Source organism: Coturnix japonica, chromosome 8 (genome assembly GCF_054131305.1).
Source record: "Coturnix japonica strain WE chromosome 8, WE-NBRP24, whole genome shotgun sequence".
Lineage (NCBI taxonomy): Eukaryota > Metazoa > Chordata > Aves > Galliformes > Phasianidae > Coturnix > Coturnix japonica.
In genome coordinates, this window is record NC_140670.1 from 20,627,719 (window position 1) to 20,650,534 (window position 22,816).

A 22,816-nucleotide genomic window follows, 5' to 3' on the forward strand; every position below is an offset into this window, starting at 1 on the left:
CTCTCTTATATAAATAAATGATCTTATATGAAGGGCATGACCTTTGCCCACAGTGCCAGAGGGAGCCAAATTGTTCAGAAGAAAGAGAAAAATACAATGCGAATTTCCAGAAAAGCTACATTTTTAATTTGCACAATTTCTTGCAAACCTTCTATCATATCATGCAATATTAAACCCTGCTCCAGGGTGCTCCATGTGTCAAAGAATTTCAGCCTTCTCTACCGTGCTTTTATATGGTCACTGAAACAGCTGAAATTTGATTTCCAACAAGTTTTGACTTACAATTTTATTCAGTTTCTATAAATGTGCAAGATCTTTCCTCTTCTTATAACATTTTGTGTCTATAATTTCAGTCTTCCTTTATTTTGAGCTATTTATCTTTGCCACTCATCTTCTCATGTAAAACTTATAGGAACTTCACAACTGCTCTCCGTCTTAGATTAACTCAGTAAAAAGAGTGGGAAGGTCTCAAAGATACATCTTTACAGAGGTCTTTAATGAGACCACAATATAAATGAAAATGAATTACCATTACAAAAAATGAAAACAAGTTGTGAAAAACATGAATTTCAGTGGTTCAAAGACTAGCAGACAAACAGGAACCTTAAATTCACAGGTTTGAAAGACTTTTTTCACACTAAGGTTTCCTTATCCTTGAGTGATGAATGCTGGCTTTACTAATTACAGAAAGGAAACGGTAACAAGGAAGCATAGTTGCAACAGGCTAAAAAGCATTTTTATCTTTGCTGGCCCTGAAACATTTCAAGCATCTTATAAAGCCTGTTTGATTGATGCAGGCCATTAAAATAATGTGTTTAGGAAATTTAACATTGCCCCATGAAAGCTGAAATTTCTACCATAAAAAATGGGCTTTCTGTAATGAAAATGAAAATTACAGCTTCAGAGATAAGTGCATGTAAAACTGCTGAATACATCAGCTGGTCTCTGTAGCATAATAGTGATTGGATGGTTACTGTTACACAGAATACCCTCAGAAATATTTTAAAGTTATAAATGTTCTCTCCACTAGATAATATACATATTTCTAATATTTAGTACTATGCATCCACCCCGCCTCATAAATTGCTTTCTTAACTGTACAGAAAAATGGTAATTTTCACTTCTTAATTTAGATATGTTCGGTGCATCCTATGCATATTTTAAAATGATATCCACTCACAAAGACTCAAGACATATATACTGTCTCTGTATAGATGTAAATAGAGGTAGCTCTATTGGCTTATAAATATTAAAACTTAAAAGTATTAAAAGAGTTCTTACTGTGTCTGAAGTTATTGCTGGTTAGGTAATAAAAGCCACATCTTTAAAATATTGTTAAGGATTAGGTGCTGCATCATCAAAATTAAACAGTGTTTCAGGCTTCTGCAGCTCTGGTTTTACAATCGTGCTAATCACAATTTACTTCTACCTTCCATCTATTTAGGTAATTGGGTTTGTTTTCAACTGCATGTATCTAAAATCTAATCACACAGCTAGAGTAAGATGTGTCCTCAGGCAAAGTGAGAGAACAGTCTTGTTTAAGACATGAAGAAACCACATACTAAATAAAAATAATATCATTTTGATTATTAAATCTTCTTGGTTTACAAGAAGTATTCAGTCACAAACCCAGAGGGCCATTTAAAATTGAGAAGCATTTACACAGAAGATCCATGGAAACCACAAAACCCTTTCTGTTGATTCTTTAAAGCTACCAAGCCTTTGTCATCAGTAACTCAAACCCACATTTTCAGAGAACATATGAAAGGAATTGTTTCTGATGTGAAAAGCCTACATGCTGGTTTTCAATTCCTCTAATGTCCATAGTCAGTGCAAAGTAAAAAAAGAAATGTTGTGCTTTGTTTTGATTCTCATTTTAAAATATTTCTGTGAAGTTCTTCAAAGCTAGGACAAATTTGTATTAAAAGCATCAAATACATGATTTTCAATTACATGAAATGCTGCCTTCAATCATAGAAAAAACCATATAGAAAGACTGTGAGGTAAAAATAGTACAAGACAAGGCACAGATGTTAACATCCCATGATAAGTCGTCCTGAATGACTTTGCATAGCAATTCTTAAGGCACTTCAACATTTTTTTTTAATTGCTGACCAGAACTGCACAAAAAAAACAAAGTATTATGAGCCTGTAGTATCTATATATGTTAAAAACAGGATGGGCATCATCATTATATTGTTGTTATTATTATTACTGAATTCTTCTGAATTTCTATTTCACAGTCACTTCTGCATATTGACTTCAATTTCTTTTTTAGAATGTGAAGACATACAGAAATGTTGACATTTCCCACGAATGACAAATCAGTTTTACAGCTGGCAGCATTTGGAACACAGATATAAAATTCTACTAATACCTCAAAGGACTAATACAGAAAAACAAAACCAATTAATTTGATCAACTGTGAATAATTGCTCTCTTGTCTTTGAATTATTATTATTAGATATTATTCCAACATTTTTTTAAAGAACATTTTATTACTTCCTGTCATTTGACACTTATGATTTCTTAGTAACAACAGCTTCACTTGCATGTATTTCCATACTTCCTTAATTTTACTACTTGAAATAGAGTGGAGTTTCCATATTTTCATAACTAATGATTTGTTGGACCAACTCATTTTCAACCCACAATGCAATGATTAATGTATTTAGTATTTTACAGACCAATAACAATAGCCACATATTCATTCTTCACATAAATGAATTAGTTTTTGTTGTATAGAAACAACGTCCCTCTTTTTCATGCTGACACATGCTGACTGGTCAATGTACACTGATCAAGGTGAACAAATAACTATTGTTCATAACAGTATGCCTGAGGTAAGAAACTGTTTAAAGCACGCTGCTTCTTGTCAGATATATTTTTGAGAAACAAACAAATTTAGTAGTACCTAACTTCTACCTGAAGTACAAATGTATGATTGTCAGAAAATGTTTTCTATTTCTATTTGCCAAGAAACAATTTATAGAAATGCAGACTCTTTAAATATATTTTCGCTGGGAAGATTTCACAACTGAGGAGTAAATAATAGAGGAAGGTGCCTATAAAAGTTCTTTATTTGGTAGTGAGCTATCATACAAAACAAACTTGCTCTTTTAACAGCTAGGAAGAGATGACCACCTGTACAATAGTCTTATGCCTGAACTCTCTTATGTGATCAGGAAGGGCTGTAGTTCTTTGCTTAAATCAGACAACTAATGGTCAGCCCTATCACATAGAAGTGCTGTCAACTGCAGATATTCAGTATTCCATTTTTTCCATTGTTTTTGGAAAATATCATTTGAAGTTACAAATTGTGCTAATTTCCTTATGGGGTAGGGATACTTTCAAATGTGAGGATGAGAAATCACTTTTCATGATCCTTTTTTCCTGCAACTTTTTAGGAATTTGTTAAACTTTTGGAAAGGAGGAAGGGCTTGAGAAGTAGAGTCCTTATGGTCTCAGATAAGGCTACCATATGACAAGTTTCTTTTACTACCTTGTATACTCTCAACAATAGCTTAAATATACTACATGCAAATTAATGAGGATTTCTGATGTTTATACACAAAATATATATTTCACATTATGCAGCTAAGAATGTTTAGCTTATATTATATTCCTATATGTCTATAGATTTTAAAGATATTGAACACATTGGGTATAGTTTATGGGATTGAGAGGGATTTTTTTTTGTGTGCTTTAATTCTAGCTAGTTTACAATCTGTACATTTCATGTTTGTGTTCCATTCGGGATGAAAGCTAAGAGCAAACACAGTGAAGATGGAAGGAAGAAATTGGTCCTTAGAGATTTTCAGAATTGGAGAGTTAAACTAGATGACTTACAGATATTTCTTCCAAACATTGTTTTTATGATTCTATGATTAACTTTTTATTGATTATTATCTGTAAACCTTATGAGGATCCATCCACACCAGCTGTTAATGTTGAAAGAAAGTCTCTTAAAATGTACTGCTCATCAAGCTGACATCCCTCTGTAAATTGAATTATATGCACTACTCACAGAAGACTGACTCACAGGTGAATAGAATGAATATTCCTATAGTTGAAGGCTGTGTGACAGCCAGTGTGCTTAGAAGAGCATAGTGAATTATTAAGACGTAACTAAGGACAGGACTGAGGTCAGAAATAGGCCCCATGTAACATCACATCAACACCACCTACAACTGGGAAAACAACGTAGAATAGTTGCAGCAATAGAACATTTTTTGGCATCTATAAATTTTCTCTATTATTCCATCAGGTCAGTTGTGGATTTATTATTATGTAAGCATTCCTGTCGAATTTGGTCAAATCTTGTAAAATCAAAATGCAGAACTGCATGGTTTTCTATTACACAACTGCAATATTCCTTTGAAGAAACTAATTTATCATTGAAGAATCATAGGGAAGTTTCTCTTTCCCCCCCCCTTCCCTCATAGACTAATCCTATATTGAGATTATTACAATCTTATCTACAACTTCGAATTTACCTTCTTGACAGATATCAAAGTAGAAGCTTACTTATGTGTCATTAGATATAACAAAATGTAGTGAGCTAAAACACAGTGGAAGTAAATTTCCTTCATGATTTTGGATTTCTGGCTTCTTTCTGAACACTCTCTCCTTCCCTTTCCATAGGATGTAATTTTAGCTTCTAATCTAGAGGCAGAAAAAAGCATGCTCTTTTAAGATTATATATGAATGAATGATTATGGATTAACCACTATTAAATCATGGACAAGCTGTATTCCAGTAGTGATTTGAATCTACAAAATCACAGAGATTTAAAGTTAATGGCAAAAATTCAGTTTGACAACTTGTCCTTAATTCACCCTATTGAAAAAATTAAAAACAAAGGTACAATGGCATGAGTTCATGAGTGTCGACCCCAATTTTTAGTTTTAATGTTAAATTTTTTTGCTGTTGTCGGTTTTAGTCTTACTAAGTTAAGCTTTGGAAAATGCTATATATATGATGATGGCATGAACGTTTGCTTTTTCTTGTTGTTTTAAAACTGACATACACAGAAATCTATTTTAGGTGATTCCTATCTGAGATTTTAACCAGGAGCAAAAACAAAGCTTTTCCATCATATATAAAAAAAGGTCAAAGGGTATGTTTTAAGAAAGAAACTCACAGGGCTTATTGGAACACTCAGCCAAAAGAGATGATGAAAGTTTGAAAGAAAAGAACAAGCAGAGGAAGAAGAGATTTATCTTTACAAATAACTAACAATTGAGTAATAGTAATTAAAAACTAGAAGGGACATTCCATCTCCAGAATGTTATGTTTCTACTTTAGCAATGCAGAAAATGGAGATCTGAAAAGGAAAGACACTGCTAGTATCCTAAAACTGTAAAGCACCTCATTGCTCAGCTTTCCAGGTAAAGAGAGTGCCTAGCTTTGCTAAGTATAGTAACTGCTATAGGTTATGGCATGATCAGAAGCTAAGAAAGAAGTGTTCTCTCTTGCTGCAAAACTCTTAAGATAGATGAAGAAAGAATTCAGTTAACTTGTTGTTTCTTCAATATTACCGATGTAAAGTTAAGAATCTATGTAAGCACATAAGATGTTATGAGACAACAACAAGATTACACTATGACACATTAAATAGTCCAAAATGCCATACATAAGAATTATAGACACAATAGGGCAGCTCTTCTGAAAATAACTACAGTGGTAATTCTTTGCTCATGGTTCCTATTCCTTATCTCTGATTAGTAAGAATGAGATTTACTGGTATCAATAATCCCAGAAATCAAATTCCAAAGTGGTGCAAGTATATAAATATTTCTGGAAAATGAATATAGTCTTTTCAATTTTTTTTTTTTTTAGTTGTTGTGTTTTTTGTTGTTGTTGTTGTTGTTTTGTTTTGGGGTTTTTTTTTTGGAGATGCAAGATCCTATAATCGACTACCTGTCCACATAGCAAATACCTCAAATTTAGACTCTCCATATTCAAACCACACAATCAACAACTGAAAAAGTTTACCAAAAAAAAAAAAAAAAAAATCAAAAAAAATCCTGGGAGATAAAGTAACAGATACATCTGAAGAAACTCATCTACTACAGGTGTAATTTGTAGGTTATGTTCTTTATGAATTATCTACCTAAGTGGTTACTTGTAATAAGCATAGTAGGACAGAGAAATATACTTACGTTTCAACAAAAAATCATATAAAATATTTGAGGGTAAACTTCTACAGCATTACCAAGTTATCCAATTCCTTGATACCACTAATAAATATTGAGGGGTGAACACTAATGATGTTCAGTAATTATAGTTCTACTGCATCCTAATTAATAGATAAAATAGTAATGAGGTATCTATCCTAATCAACAGATAAATAGTATTCACCTTTATCTGAGGCTCAGATTTACATTCACAGAACATCTGCATCAGCTTTCACTTTCATGTAAATTGTTAAAATCTTTAGCAATTCCCTGAGTACTAACTGTAGTCCAATAATAATGTCACTAGTCCTTTATCTGAGTGACTATTCAACCATTAATATAAACATAAACTCTAATCTGGATATTCTGTTTTAATAATAATGCTGAATATTACACATTATGTATTTAAATTATTTTTATCTGAATCTTTAAAACTGTAAGGAATTTACAGAATTTTGTTTTTAATTAATGATAAACAATAAATTCCAACTGTGAATCAAAATTTTCCTATGGTTACGTATGTTTAATTCCCTGTGATTTACTGAAAATGCTTTGTGGGTGTGGATGTCTCAGAGCAGAAGTTGGCCTAATTTTTGTTATGTTTTATACAGTAATGTGGTACCTGAATAAAATTACCTGGAGGATCAGCAGCCAGTTTCTACTAGACTCATAACATTTCCAAACACTGAAGGCATATTTGGAGCACATTAGTTTCAAAATCTCTTCTGTCAAAATTTGCTTGCATAATAAAACACTAGAGGTTCTTGTGAGATCCACAAGGCTGCAGGAATTCAGCAGTAAATAAAAGCCTGAAAAATTAGAATGCTTCGAAAAAAACTTGTTTTAAGAATAATAGAATTGTAGAACACGAATGCATTTAATCTGCTCAAATGCTCATAGGCAGGGACACGTTAAACACTAATCATGAACAGCTGAGGTTTGTCTTATCTATGTTAACAAATTACTAATGACAAGTGTTTGAATTATCAACTATTCCTACAGTTTAAATTATTTTTCTAACAATAAACTATTTACTTCCCATTATGAATTAAGTTTTTTATTTATTGTCTCCAGTAATTTCAAAGATATTATTAATAATATCTTTTAAATATCTTCACAATGTTGTTATTCACGCTTAAACTAGCCATGAAAGTCCACAATTTTCAAGTGATTTGAGCTCATGTTTTCTTTTTTTTTTTTTTTTTTTTATATTCCACTTTTATGGCTGCCATTGCAAATAATTAAGTTAGAAGATTGCTTTAAAAGTCCAGGCTGAGGGGTTCAGACAAATCACGTGGGTCTAGAAGTCAAACTCTAAGCAGAACATGAAACAACATGAGATTTTCCCTTCTTCCTTTCTTGCCCTTTTAACTGTGGAACCTCTCAAGAGATCCATATCACTGACAAGGAGGTCAAATTTTTTTCTCCTAATGTAGCTTTTTAATCTTTTTGCCTCCTGTTTTCTAGATTTTTGACCATTCACTAAGTTTCATTTATAAAGCATACTGCTCTGTACAGGCAGCTGTCCAACTGCCTCTGCAAAACACATAGATGTGCTCATAGCACTTTTTAATAGTGCAGTAAGTAAGAGAGACGTTGGAAAATCAGATCAGTAACTGGGAAACTCTGAATGACCATTCCAAATATGTTAGAGCTGAACTTGAATTTTAATTTTTAAGTATGAAAATAAACAGTTTAAAATGTTCAGTTATGACAAGAGAGAAAATACTATGCACATACAAGACCTATGTAGCACAGATAGGACTTGCCTTTCCTCTACTATACACAAGGAACCTTGCAGAAGATAATTTTGAAGTAGTTAATCCAGAAAATGAACTTCCTGTTTAACACCAGTAATCAACATCAACGTACTGATCAACTTGTAATTGAACTAATTCATGAGGGCTCCAACTACCCTGGAGATGATTATTTGTATATTCTTTACTCTTTACATGGAATATTAAAATAATATGTTTAAATATAGAAGCGCTGTCATTTCCAAGTCTTTACCATGTTTATGTTAAAAGGAAAAGGCAAAATTCTGAGACACCATACTTTCTAAAAGCATCTTGGTTTATCTTAAATCCAGAAATAGAATAGTGGCAATGTATTGGCAAATGCAGTAACTTAGTAAGATCTATGCCATGCTGAAATGCAAATCAATAGTGCTTGTACTGTACTGCCATTATTACAGACTATTGAATAATTCTACATAATGTTAGTTGGTTGCCTGCAGTGTTCTAAGTTTATGTGATATAGCAGTTCATCAGTTTGCGCATCACAGTTCTTCACATCTTGTATTTCCTTGCAACATCACAATTCCCACTACAGTTAATCTGGACATATTTGCATATTCACTTAAAACAAAGGTGACCCATGTCAAGCTTTTAGTTGCATCATTTTAATGCAGTTTTCATAAAAAGGATTTGTATCCCGCATCTCTAATTTTCTAAAAGTTAATCACAGTTTGATTTTTAAAATAATTTCAATAACAATATGTCATCCACAACTAAAAGTCATAAAGCTTTTCTCTGTAGCTTGTGTTGTGAATATTATATCATGCAGATGGGAATGTTTAGTTCTTTGTCCCTTCCATGGCATTAGACACATAAGAAATTATCCTACAAGTTTCAGCTTTTTTTTTTTTTTGCATAATGAAATCTTACTTACAGGACACCAGACATTTATATGAGAAAATATTTAGCTCTTCCAAAAACCTGATAAAGTTTTCTACAAAACCCCCATTGGAGTTTGAATATATTATCTTCAAAGATTTTTAGAACTTGCAAAACTTCCAATCAGCATCTTACATTTTGCCTGGAGCAGAATATCAAAGCACAGAACATTTTATCAAGCTTACCCTACCCTCTAACTTATCCTTTGCACTTATGGATTTGACTAACTTGAATTCTAGAGAGTGTTGAGACAAGGAATACACTGTGAGAAGAATTCTGAATTTCCAGGAACTCAAAATAAAAGTACCTAATATGGTTCAGCAGGTCAGCATGCTGCAATTACAGGCTTTCAAACCTAAAATACCATAGGAATCATTTAAAGTCTCTTTTTTGCAAGCTTGCAAATGCCATAACTCATGCTGTCAACAATTTTTAAGCCCCAGGACCATAATTCCCTCCAAATATCAGTGAAATATTTTTTGGGGGGCAAGAGTGAGAGGATAGGGTTATCTTTGTCGATAACTTTAGAATCAGGGACACTTCCAGTTGAATGGACCTTGATACACAGCTTGCAATGACATTTAACAGTTCCTTTACAAGTAATGAGTTAACATATTTTTCTTTCGCAATAACCATAAACCATTCATTTTATGCATAGGAAATAGTTCAGACACCGTTCTTTAAAGACAGAGGATAAAAGTTCACCTTCTACTTCAACATTTCAAAGATCTGATATTATTAGATTGCTACTCTGAAATGACTCAGCATCCTGTGTGTCTCACCTGCACTTTATGTAATGAAGTTATGGCAGTAACAAAGTCCTTTTCTACTTTGACTGCAAAAAACTCTGAAATACGATTGTCAATGAGGGAACCTCTGTTCAAAGCGTCATTCACTTAAGGCATTTGTCAGTGTTTTCAGGCACTGTGAAGGTGAAAAAGGAAAGTTCTAAACACATCTCTTGTTTGATTCACATTATGCTGGAAAATGCTTCCTTATTGTGACAGTGTATACTGGCAATAGAGTGCTGTCTGAGAAGGATGTTTATGTGTCCTATGCAAAGTTCAACAGCTTTCTTGAAGCACCATTAACAATATATTGACATTCTGAATACAACTCATATTTTAGCATTTTGTTTTTTAATGAAAATGGACTAGCATTAGAACAACTAGTTCAAAACTGAATTAGACATTTTCTTTGAGCTAAGATAATTTCAGCCTGAAGCAAAATACACTTCCATCATATGGGCAAAAATTGAACAAAAAGAATTCATGAAAACGTTTCCCTTGTTACCACTTTATACTCTTTTCCACTACAAAAAAAAAAAAAAAAAAAAAAAAAAAGGAGGCTCTGGCTGTAATCCCTGATTCAATCTGACCATATATCAGCCTTTTAAGAGTGAACATGTAATATCAACATGTTTCTAATGTATCAAACCAGCTCAGATTCTGCAGTCTTCTCTACCTTAATGATGAAGAGACATCTTTTTTAGCTCTCTCTAGCTTTTACACCTTAGGTGGCAGAATCTGTTCTACCGTCTAAAAGCTACCAGAATTAGCTTTTTTCTTTTTTTTACAATTTACATGTCAGTCAGTAAAGTCTGACATATAAGATTAGCATTCATATTTGAACATTAGTTGCTAAAATAATTGCCTTCAGAACAAGTACTGTTCAAAAGATTAGCCAAATTATTAACCCAAGGTAAAGCTTTGAGATGGCTCTTATCCTTTGTTTGTTTCAATATCCAATACAATAGAATACTACAAGTAGATTATTTTTATGTTGAATATAAAGCATTTTGACTAATAAAGCTGAATTAATATCTTGAAAGAAAACATGGCTTCTCAACCTGTTTTTCAAGAGCAAAATAAATAAATAAATAAATGAAAGTATTTCAGCGATATGATTTTTCTCCTTCCTGAGAAATAGAATAACTACTGAAGTAAGAAACAGAGGACCGCTGTTTCACAAATAATATGCAAGAAAACAGCTGTTATACACTGTATTCTGTTTAAGAACTTCTGGTATTGAGGCTGGAAGCACCCTTCCAAATTCACACGGATTGCAAAAACTTTCACTGTTCAGTAAGGAATCAAACTAATTACAGCACAGTTTGTCAAACCTAAAAATATACATTGGAAAAGACAATATTTATGTCTTAATTTACAATAGCTAAAATAAGAGACACTGATGTTAATACCAGTGATATTAGTTGAGCTTCCTGATGACTGTCCACAAAGTATTCTATCCTCTAAGTAAGGGATGCAATGTTTAAAATACAACCAACTTCAGCATGATATAGGTGATTTTTTCAAGTGAGACTATTGTTTTTATGTATAATGATTCATCTAAATGGTGGAAAATCTACTCAAGGGGTCTGGGACATTACTTTCACTTACTCTCCATTGAATGAACTGTGGCTATTCTAATAGTTAAGATAGAAATATAGAGATCTTCACAGAGCTTATGAGAATTTTGCCCTCTGGCATTTCCCATTTATTTCAACACATACAATCTATAAAGCATTGTTAAGGAAATGGTAGATAACCCTTGAGATAATCAAGCCTAAATGTAAACTTTATAAAGGTGACTTGCTATGTTCACTGTATTAAGAAAAAATGAGATTCCATGGGCATTAATGTTTACATGCGCAGCATACTGAAGAACACAATGGACTGTAATGGATGCTTTTGGATCTGACCTCTTTAATGGATCTGACCTCTTTCTTTCTCCCTTTCTCTCAATCATTATTTGATACAAGATGACAGAAATTCATGAGAGCCAGTGTAAATGAAAAATGCACTAGAACTTAACTGCATTTCAGAGCTAGTGGTGTCAAGGGGACAAGCAATGCCTGTGTCTGTCAGGACGTAAATTAAGTCACTTTGTGTGATTCACTCTCAAGATCCAGAAAAGACTATGGCCAAGAACATGGCATGATATGTTTGGTAAACTTTACATTCAATAAAGAATCTGTTATCCCAGTCAAATTTGGATCCCCCATTGTGCTGAATGCTATTTTGCTGCAATAAATTATTGTCAATTAATTATGAACACTAAGGGAAATTTTCTAGATTCTCAGAGTAACAAAGATTACTTGCTGAAGACATTTGCAACCTTTGGAATATTAGAAATCACCAGTTATTTGTATTACAGAAATTCTGTCTGGTAAATGACTAAATATAATATGTATTAAATCTTGATTACTGGAATCTGTGTACCATAACCTCTTTTACTGTGCCAAAACATCACATGCCAATTTTCAATGATGTACTGAGTATTGCAGCATGCAGCACAAATTAAGGAACAAGATCTTCTCTCTTGGTGACTTACTCAGTAAAAACTGCCATATTATCAAATAGTGATGGAAGTCACTTCCAGCCAGGCTTTTGGGAGTCACAGTCAGGCAAATGTGGCAGTGCACTACAGTAGATCCATTCAGGCCCATGAGCTTGCTCTAGCTTGTCAGAATCCAGACCAAGCATCTTAGTACTCAACCTGAGAAAAGCAGGCTTGTCAGGAGCCAAGCAGATGTCATTATGCCTGTAGTATCATGCAACAATCTGTAAAATCTCCTTTCAGAGACAAGAGGTTCATCACAAGATTCATTTGCACAAATCAAAAATGATTTTCCTGTACGTGTAAGCTTTTCCCTTTTTGCAGTGAAAGAACATCACGTAATTCAATGTCACAGACAAAGATTCTTAGCTATTGTTTAGTTAGATACTACTGATTAGTGTTTTGGTAGCTGAGATAATGAGCCAGGGAGTGATTGTGAAGAGCTGTTGACATGTTTGTAGGAGGGAGAGGGAGGATGCAAATGGAGCATTACTATACCCCTTTCACATGCATGTGATCAAGTTGTAGGCTCCTAGTCATTGCTACACCATGAACATCACCCACAGGGAAGACTCCGTTTCTATTTCCAAGACATTACTCAGTACTCTCTAACTGTACAGATGATGTACATAACTTGCCCATACATAAGCTCATAAAGAACAGCAGAAAATCACACGTATGTATATATGTATTCATCCATTACCAGACATTACAGTTCAGCCAACCATTTGAGTTATCACCTACTATTTCTAGGTCTTCTGTGCAAGTTAAAGGACAGTTTCTTTATACAGCATTAAGACATTTCAAAGTCTGTATGTTGTTTTTTAATAGTCATAAAACTGAGCCTTGAATTTTGAGCTCAAAATAAAGGACTTATAACCCATTCGTAAATTGCTACTACTGGTAGATTTACAAATTTTCAAAGGTTCTGAAAGAGGTACTTTTCGTCTAAGCCCCACCGCTTTAGTAAGAACCTTTCAAAAAGTGTATCAAGATACATTTCACAACGAGAAATTTAGCAGCAATAGTGACATAACTTGTTATCTGTCTTGCAGTGGATTCTGCAGCCTTCTTTATTCACATCAAGTGGTGGTGTGTTTTTTTTTTCATGGCAGATATGTGACACTGGACTATTTCTAATCTAAGTTTGCTCTAATAGTTAACTTGCAAGATGTTCTTTGAATAAAAAGGGTGGAGGGAAATAGGAGACATTTGTACACAAACATGAAATTAAAGGTAACTTAATTATCTGTCTCCATAACATCAGCTGGCAGCTTATTTATTTCTTATTTGTTATGTTGATAATGCAATTGTACTCAGTGTTTTTTTATGATAGACTAATTTTGTTCTCTTTCTGGGAAGGCATGATGTTGATAGAACTGTTAAGAGACATTTTCTACCTGGTCTGTATTTCTAAGCTGTATGTGCACAAGGCATTAGATGAAAAATATATGCATGCATCAGCTACAAAAATGAATGGTATCTGTGCCTCAGCTTGGGCTGGTGAGAAGTTCCGTACACCACAAATAACAGCTGAATCTCATCTGCCCTTTTCTTTGCTGGCAAAATCTGACTTCAGATGAGTCAGAAGCCAAACAGTACCAGGTTTCACAAATGTCTGCAGAGGATGAACAGACAGAATTACATATTTCTATTAAGAATATCCAGAGAGTATGTTTTGCAGGAAGTAATTCCATTATGTGCTGAAGTGCTAGGGTTCAGCATTTAAATACACAAAATTCAATACTGCATTAATTTGATCCACCTCATTAGCATCCAGAAACATTTAATGAAAAATGACAGAACTGTTGCAGCTGATTTCAGACTAAGTGGTAGGCCCTGAGAATTTTAAGTCGATAACTAATGCATAATATATATCAAATACCCTGTGAAATATATAATGAAATGCATATAATGTATCATGTGTAATGTAGATGATGCATCATATAATACATGATTAATACACTAAAAGAGGCAATATTCTAAATTTTATATCCATGGAGAACAAGTTTCAGTAAAATTACACTACAAAAAGATTTCATGTTTCATCTCTGTATCTTGAAACAGGGAAAACTAATAGGAAATCACTGTTTTACATAATAGGATACATCCTGCTGCAGCTCAAGTAAAACTAACAGGAGAAAATCAACTGTAAGCCATTCGCCTTACTTCAGAAAATGAATAAGCAAATTGGATGGCACAGAAACCAAATAAATTGTTGCAAACAAATGTCTTTTTCTGCAAAAAGGTTTCCTTCATATTTTGGATATCTCGGTATTTTCAGTATTTCAGCTAGTTTTTAGAGTGGATCAAGGTTCGTGAAAAAATGTAGTATGAGCACTTCTATCATTTCCTGGTAAACGTCATATCACAGATTTATGAACTGATTTTTGACAGTTGCCTCCATGACTCACAAAAAATACCCTGTTTCATACAGCAAATGCATACACAAGGAATAGGAAAACAAGCATGAATCAGAAACCCAGTCTACCATGTACATTCATTACCAGAAAAGGCTGAAACAGAGTAGCAAAGTGCAGCTCTTGCCAAACACATTTGTGAATTTATGTTAAACTAAACCAACTACAAGCCAAACTAGGTCTGCAGATACGAACAGGCCACCTTTTCCTTAAAAGTGTCTTGCAATCTGCACAATATACTTCCTAGCTCTGAATGTCCTGACAGAAAAAAGAACTTAACTTGATCTCCATTTGAATAAAATAAATATTGTTTTGATAACTATTGATGCTAATGAAGAAAGAAATCAACATCCACCTCCTCGAATCCTAGACCCAGACCAACTACGCTGTTATCAGTCTTATGTACCTGAGGTGCACTTAGTATCAAGGATGTCATCAGATTATAAGTACAAAGATAATCCATTTAAAACATTTCTTACATATGAGCACACTCAAATACAAGCCTCTAATACTGATCTTACGGAAATATTATTAAACTGACAAAATATGATTTTGATTTTATTGAAATCAGTAAAGTTGAAATGGTCATAAAATTATCATTATACCTCTAGAAGAACAACAATTACCAATTATTTAGTTTGTCTTTTTCTTGCTTAAAGCAATTTTTAATTGTACACGTTCTATGCCCATTTTCTACATGAAGTGAAACTGATCCTTATTATTTTGAAGCTAGTAATAACCATTATGAAATCCTATTACATATACCACTGGATGTGTCTCTAGGACATATGGTGCCCAGAGTGGGAAAAATAACTGTGGCATCATTAGCTATTAAATAATTATACGCATGTTTTTTACAGTGAGAAGTAGGCTTATCATCTCTATTACTAAACTTAAAGTAGCTACTATTTATTTTCATTGGCTGAGAACCTCGATGTGACTGGTGCAACAAGGATTCTAATTAGAGTAATCCTTACCACAACCTGATTGCCTGCTGTTTTCCAGCTTGAACAAGATTTGAATTTGAAGAATATTCACTATGCTGGATATATGTAATGCGAAACAATTTTCTACCTTAATAGCCACACTGCAGAATGTGAAAATTGGCAATTATTCATTTTGCCATGAGCTAGTAACTGGAAGTGTGAAATTCTCATCTGCAAAGAATGGTATAGTAAATCATGGATTAGCAAAGTCAGACACTCTCAGTGAAAGTGTTTCCTTTTGCTTTTACCTAACAAATCTAATATATTCAATATGACTCTTCTCTTGACTGCAAAAAAATCATGTGAACTTTACATAATTTCTTCCCCAGAAAGAATGTGTTTTAAAGATCAGGGAACTAATCAATGTTAATATAGATTTCCCTCAATGGAGTCTGGGCATCAAATCCCTATTCATATTCTCACCGATTTTTAACAAGTTTTGACAACCTCACACAACCATTATAAGGATCACTTAATAAACATTTTGTGTTGAAGATAAAGCAGCTAGAATGTCTTTAAAAGTGTATGCTAACAGGGATTTTCCAGCAAAGCGAAAAAGAGTATAACTAATACTTCTGATCTTTCAGTACATAAAATTGTGGTTTTTAATCTAAATTGACTACTTTTTCCATGAGATGGAAGAAAAGAGACATCTCCATAAGATAACTGTCACACCAACATCCAAGACAAATGGGATAAACTCTTGTCTGGAGGTTTCACTCTGTCTCAGTTTTCATTCAAAATCTATGCAGGGACACAGAATAATTTGAGCCAACACCTATCTTTATGATAAACAAATCTCTCTTCTCATGTATTTTGTAGGAAATTCTACATCTTGGTAGCTTTTTTTTTTTTTTTAGGGTAGGCTGATAATTTTTCTGTCAAGCTGGGCAGAAAGCTAAAATCCTTATTCTACGATGGAAGCAGTTAATCTTAAGTTCATGACACTGCATTACATCTGGCACACTATCAGAGACATGTTAGTTAGCCTACTGTATCTAGAAAGCTGACAGAGAGTCCAGACTTTCAGTCTCTTCAGTAATAGAATTAGATCTCTATTGCGGAATGAGGAAGGTTGCTATCAGGTTACTAGGCAATCAATGTAAGTGTGAGCAAGATTTATAGCAAAAAGGATAAAAGTAAAGAAAAGGTCATTATAGAGTTGCTTTTGATGGTTAAGTAATGCCTTAACCCAGAAGAAAGACAGGGTTTTTTATTTGTTTGTTTTGTTTTTTTAACCCATAGGAAAGCAACAGGAACACTTTAATTGATAGAAGCACCTGAACATAGCAAATACCAGTTATGTATATCTCATCTCCTGAGTAGAGCACATTATTATTTATTTATTATTATTTATTATTATTTATTAGCACATAATAAATATTCATATCTTTATATACTCCAAAGAGACTTAATTCTTTATGGATTCTATTTACAGGCTGTAAAAATAAAGTATGCAGAAATAAAAGTGTTAAAAGTTCATAATTTTTATAAATATGTAGAAAAAATATAATAGGTAATATTCCATACCTGAGCAGTGGTTGTTTTGGATAGGAAGGCTGGTCTCCGTTTTGGCATGACTGAGTTTTTTTTGTTACTTGCTTGTAAATATTCCTTGCTGTTACTCCAATCCATAACATCGTAGATAGTGTAGAATAATGCAGTACTATGCCAACCTAAAATAGTGGACAGTTAAACAGGTCAATAATAAGTGGATCAGTAAAACAGGACTTTAAGAAGAATCTTACTACAATTGTACAAGCAAGCAGATTTCTTTTTAATTGAATTTGTAATTGCATCATTTTTTTCCCTTTCTCTCTGGTTCATTCTAACCACAGAATAAAAACACTTTAAGAAAGCAGATGGAATCTGCTACTTATCTATCATAGATAATATCTGTGATACCAGATGGTATGTTAGGAAACCAAGATGTTTAAGACATTTGTAAAGAACCTGATTAATGATAGCTTTTACACCTGGATTTAAAGTGATGCAATATTTGGCTTGTGTTGAAAACTTTGTTAGCCTATCATGACAAAAAAAGCTGAAAAAAAATTGAAAGGATGCCATTATTGTTTGCTTTTATGTTCTATAATTTTTCATCAATATATTTAGCAATATCCTGTTGTAGTTCAATCTCACATGCATACAGCCCGTGTTGACTTCTTGTAATAAGCAGCTGTTTTTAGATATTTTTTAAGCAAGCTCTCAGATTCTTCATAGTGTTATTACCACGGTGTCTCTTAGACAATGGTTTGTTTATCATTTAAAGTAAAATAAAACACAATCACTCCTAAATACTAAAATGTTCTGTTAGTAATTATTATTCATTATTATAGAAACAGTAATTGGAATTTTATCCAATCTGCAATGCTTTATTTCATCAGCTAAGTTTCCATCTGATTATATAAAATGAGGTTACCTTTGAAGCAATAACCTGACATTTTGCAGCGACAAATAAAATATTGCTATAATTGGAGACCACATAAATGTTTAAAGAATACGGAAAATTGCTAAATAAAGTTAACACAAATCTATTATAATGATTTATTTGAATCAGTGTTCACTTTTGCTCAACAAAATAATTCATCAGTAAAGAAAAAAGCACATTAATTTTGTTTATATTTCATAATGCAGCATAAACTTGAATATAACAGCAAATAGTATCATCAAAAAATCCTTGTAATTTTCTCTGGAACTTGTCTGGAACATTAGACAAGAGAGCATAAAGCCTTTGTAACTGTTGTCGCTTGAGGTAAAAGAAGCAGAAATAAGAGAATGAGACAACTTTGTACCATCAGCTGGAAGACATTGCCAGCTCAGTGGCTAGTGCTGCCCAAACTTAGTTCACGTGCAGCTTGCAGCATTTCAGCAGGGACATAGTGAATATGACCATAGGCTGGGGGGAATGAAAGAGTAAGACAGGAGGTAGAAAAGAGAGAGGAGAAGGGAAAGGTAGGAACCAGAAGAAAGAACTGGAAAAATACTAGTGACTTGGTTCATAACCTCTTTCTCATTTAAGCATAACAATTCTACTATATATTCTGCAATTATTCTACACATTATGCCAAAGATTTGATAAGAAGATGAATAGCTGGGATGAGTTTTGTGTGAACAGGTATCAACACATGAAATTAGGACAGTACATATGTCCATATAGTCACAAATAGTCACAAACGATCAGTTGCTTGAGTGACTGAAATTCCTAGAAATAACACAATCAAACAATTTTGTTGAAATTGTCAAGAGACTACTGAACTGAATGGAAAATATTGCGATATCACACATTAGTCACATGACCTTTCTCCATAATATGTCTATTTTTCAATAACTTAATTCCTCCTGATACACGGACAACTCAAGCAACATGGAAGAGACAGAAATCTTCTGTACTATCTTTCCAGTAGTATCTTTTTGTCTCAAAATAAACATTTCCATTTGCATTTCTTCCTTAAGGCAGAGGATATATCCTGATACTACAGTACCTCCTGATGACTGATGGATTTGCAGAACAGTGGTGACAACAGGAGACAAAACATGCAGGAGGACACAACCAGAATGTGGAATTTGCAAGGGGGCACTGAGATTCTATACTAAAACCCAAAGGAAAAGAATTTTTTTCTCTTTATGGAGATGATTTTCTTACTTTCCAGCTTTCCAAAATAGATTTTTTTCTTACCCATCCACTAATAATCTTTTAAAATTAAATGCTTGTCACACTTCACCTCAAAAATTCAGTTTCAAAGTGGTGCTCTGCTTTCTGCCTTTTCCTTCCCCATATCTCCACACTGGCATTCATGTCATGGAGATCCGTTTCTCACATTCTAGCACTTAGCTGCTCCTTCAGACTGCTCAGAGCTACACTATGAGTACAAGAGGTAATGGCTTAGGACACAAAAGGGGAAAAAGACATAAAAGAAAGGGAACAGGACAAAGTCATTTCCGTTCAATAAAATCTCATTTAGCAAATATAACCCTTTGGATTATGCACTAAAAGTCAGGGTATAAGTTTATCTGTGTATAACTTGAATTTATGCCTATACAAAGCTTGAATGTGAGTCAGCAGTGTACCCTGGCAGCCTAAAAGGCCAACCATACCCTGGGGTGCAGCAGACCCAGCACTGCTGGATGGGCGAGGGAAGGAATTGTCCTGCTCTGCCACGGTGTGACCACATCTCAAATACCATGTGCAGTTTTGGGTGACACAATGTAAGAGAGACATAAAACTATTAGAGAGCATCCAAAGGAGAATAACTAAGATGGTGCAGGATCTAGAGGGCAAGATGTGTGAGGTGCAGCCCAGAGCAGAGCAGGCTGAGGTGAGGCCTCACGGCTGTTTATAGCTTCTCACAGGGAGTGGAGAGGCATCGCTGAGCTTTACTTTCTGGTTGCAGCATGGAGATGTGTGAGTGGATGGTTAGGCTGGGTATTTGGATAAGGTTCTGCGCCAGAGTGTGGTGGGCATGGAACAGGCTCTCCAGATCAGTGTTCATGGCACTGAACTGCAGGACTTAAGGAAGCATTTGGACAGTGCTTTCAGACATATGGTCTGATTTTGAGAGGTGGTGTGTGGAGCCAGGAGTTACACCTGATACTTATGAGTCCCTTTCACTTTGGGATGTTCTATGATTCTGTGATCCTGTTTTCAGTAAACATGGAGCTTACCTTCACCACATCATATATTTCACATATATTTTTGTGGGAAGAGCTACATTCTCCTGGTGAAACAGTTATGATTGATATCATAATGTTGACATTATAATATTCATACGATATAGAAAGAACTGTCAGGACATGTATATTAAAGTAAGCACTGCACCTAACACTGTTAAATAGCTGCAGCTATTATGCTGAAAATGTGTGTTTCCTTGGACTCTATCCTCAGAACTCATATTTGGGAATAAGCATCAACCTACCAAATAGAAGACCACAGTTCTCTACAGTAAGAAGGTGCTGCCTGTATGTGCTCCTTCAATAAATCTCACTGTTTTATAAAAAAAAAACAAACAAGTGCCACAGGATGCAGTTACTGTGGTAGTGATCAATATACACAGTTATGCAAAAAATCTTGGCACAAAAAAGCTCTCTTTAGCAGATTTAACCAGCACACAATTTCTGTTTCCCTCTATTTTTTAAATTATATTTCTTTTAAAACTTAGCAGTAGAAGAAACCCCTGCTCTATTCAGAGGTAGAAAATTTACAGCAAGGAGTTGAGACCCAGAAATGAAGTAGGTCTCATCAGGAAAAGACCAAGAAGTAGAATTTTCAGCATGCGTATTTAAGTCTACAGCGTGCAAAGTTGCTGTTGGTAAAGTTTCTAGCCACTGACAGTCTTATTTGCACACATGAATAGTGTAGTTCCTCTTGCAGCAAAGCTAAGCAGAGCCACACCAAAGACCTATCAAAAGTTTGTAAATAGCATTCTTCTGTATATATTAAGATGCCCTGGCAAAGTTCATCACAGTTCATTAATTTTACATCCATCATTTACAAAACAATAACAACAAAAGAACCAAACTAACTAGAGTATAAATAACTACTGCCTTTCTCCTCCTTCAAAGATATATTTTTGTATCCCAGCCTCCCACACAAAGTGTAGCTATTAGCTCCAGGTTCTCCTTAGTTTACAGGATTCAGATCCTGTTAAATTAGTAAGTCATTGAATGATCATGTTACCTCCTGCCTGGACACAAGGATGGAAAATATAAAACAATATGAGTCTTGTGCCTTGTGCCTCTAAATCTGTTCTTCATGCTTTAACACATGGAGTGGGATCGATCATTTCAATCCCTTGCAGCCACAGCCTCATGGCTATAAATGCTCTACAGGAAAACAGAGGCCATGAAACTGAAATCCTTCAGACTGAGGGTACAGAACTAATGCCTTCCACATCACAGGGAGTGATCCAGCTACAGTTGTGTTCCTGCCATCTCATTCTGAACAGGAAAGGAATAGTGTCCTTCGACTCTTTGAATGAACATTATCTGAGAGCCTAGCCCTGGAAGATGCAAATGGATGACTACATCATCCACTGGCTGGCTCAAGCACCTTTCTGTCTGGAGTACTGTCTCTGAATCATCTCATTATTCTGTTCCTAACACGACCTTTGCCTTACTTGAATGATTTTGGCATAATCTCAAAGATCTGGACTCTGTGTCAACTGCCATCACTCTCTGACACTCAGAGTCAAGTTCATGCATAATCTCAAATGGTTTGTAGATATAACCTAATTCACACAGGAAATCTGATTGTTTCTTTACTGCTCTTTTGGACTGACACTCAGTTTTCTTTATAAAACATTTGTAAAGACTATATAGCAAACATACAAGAAGTGAGCAGATTTAAAAGTAAGTTTCAGATTTTAGATTCCAGATAGTTCAATTTATTTGACTTCAAGGAGATGCAAAGATTCTTCCATACAGTCATGAGAGAAAATGGATCCATTACCATAGTATTAATTCCTTCTGCTTAAAACAAGCCTGGGCCACAATATTTAGAGGGAGAAGGTGACCAATTGAAGTTACTTTGGAATCATCCTTTGTTGTTAATTTGGAAGGAAAAAAACCCAACAACTTAGTCAATTATTTCACTTGGACAAGGACGTTGTGGTGAAGTTTTAATGAAAATATTAAGGATCGTTACAACAAGAAAAGTAGAAGTTTAATGGCTTTCACACCACTTTATAGCATTTATGAAAGAAAATGCTTGCACTTGGAACCTTCCCTGATGCACTCAGGAAACCAAAAGCGGAAATTACACTACAGCAGGATGGAGCTGTGTTCTGAAATGTAACAGATAGAAAGATACCTGTGTTATAGCAAAACTGATGATATCATAAATGTGTTATAAGTAATATTTTAGTCCTGCTAAAAATAAAAATACAGTAGAATAGAATGGTATTTTCACAAATATATTCTTAACAGTCTTACATCAGCTTTTTTCAAGAAGTGAAGAAAAAGAAAGAGACAGAAAGTTAGACTTGAAGTACACACAAACCCATAGCAACTAGGTAGATATACCTTTCATTGGTTTGACTGATTTAGGAATTGCTATATTCAATAGGCAGAAGAAAAGGGGCACCATGCATCCCGTCACTGTGTATGCAAACTACGTGAAATGCTCAAAAAGATTAGCTTTTCAGGAAACCATTGGCAGATCTTATCTCCCTACTTCTTTGGCACCCTGAAGGTTAAGCCACAGGTGAAGACAGACACTG

At 34.2% G+C, this 22,816-nt stretch overlaps 1 protein-coding gene across 4 annotated transcripts in view; it reads right to left on the reverse strand.

Annotated features, from left to right (window-relative positions):
* The window catches only part of LOC107316088 (adhesion G protein-coupled receptor A2), a 247,657-nt gene that overhangs the window by 14,405 nt on the left and 210,436 nt on the right, over positions 1-22,816 (reverse strand). For 2 of the 4 annotated variants that reach the window (XM_015867228.3, XM_085555213.1), the window contains one exon: positions 17,130-17,275. In XM_015867228.3, coding sequence (XP_015722714.2) covers positions 17,130-17,275 — 146 coding nt within the window. Of the gene's footprint in view, positions 1-12,187; positions 12,353-17,129; positions 17,276-22,192; positions 22,382-22,816 lie in introns of those variants that run through there. The other 2 variants (XR_014948908.1, XM_085555214.1) reach the window with 2 other exon arrangements.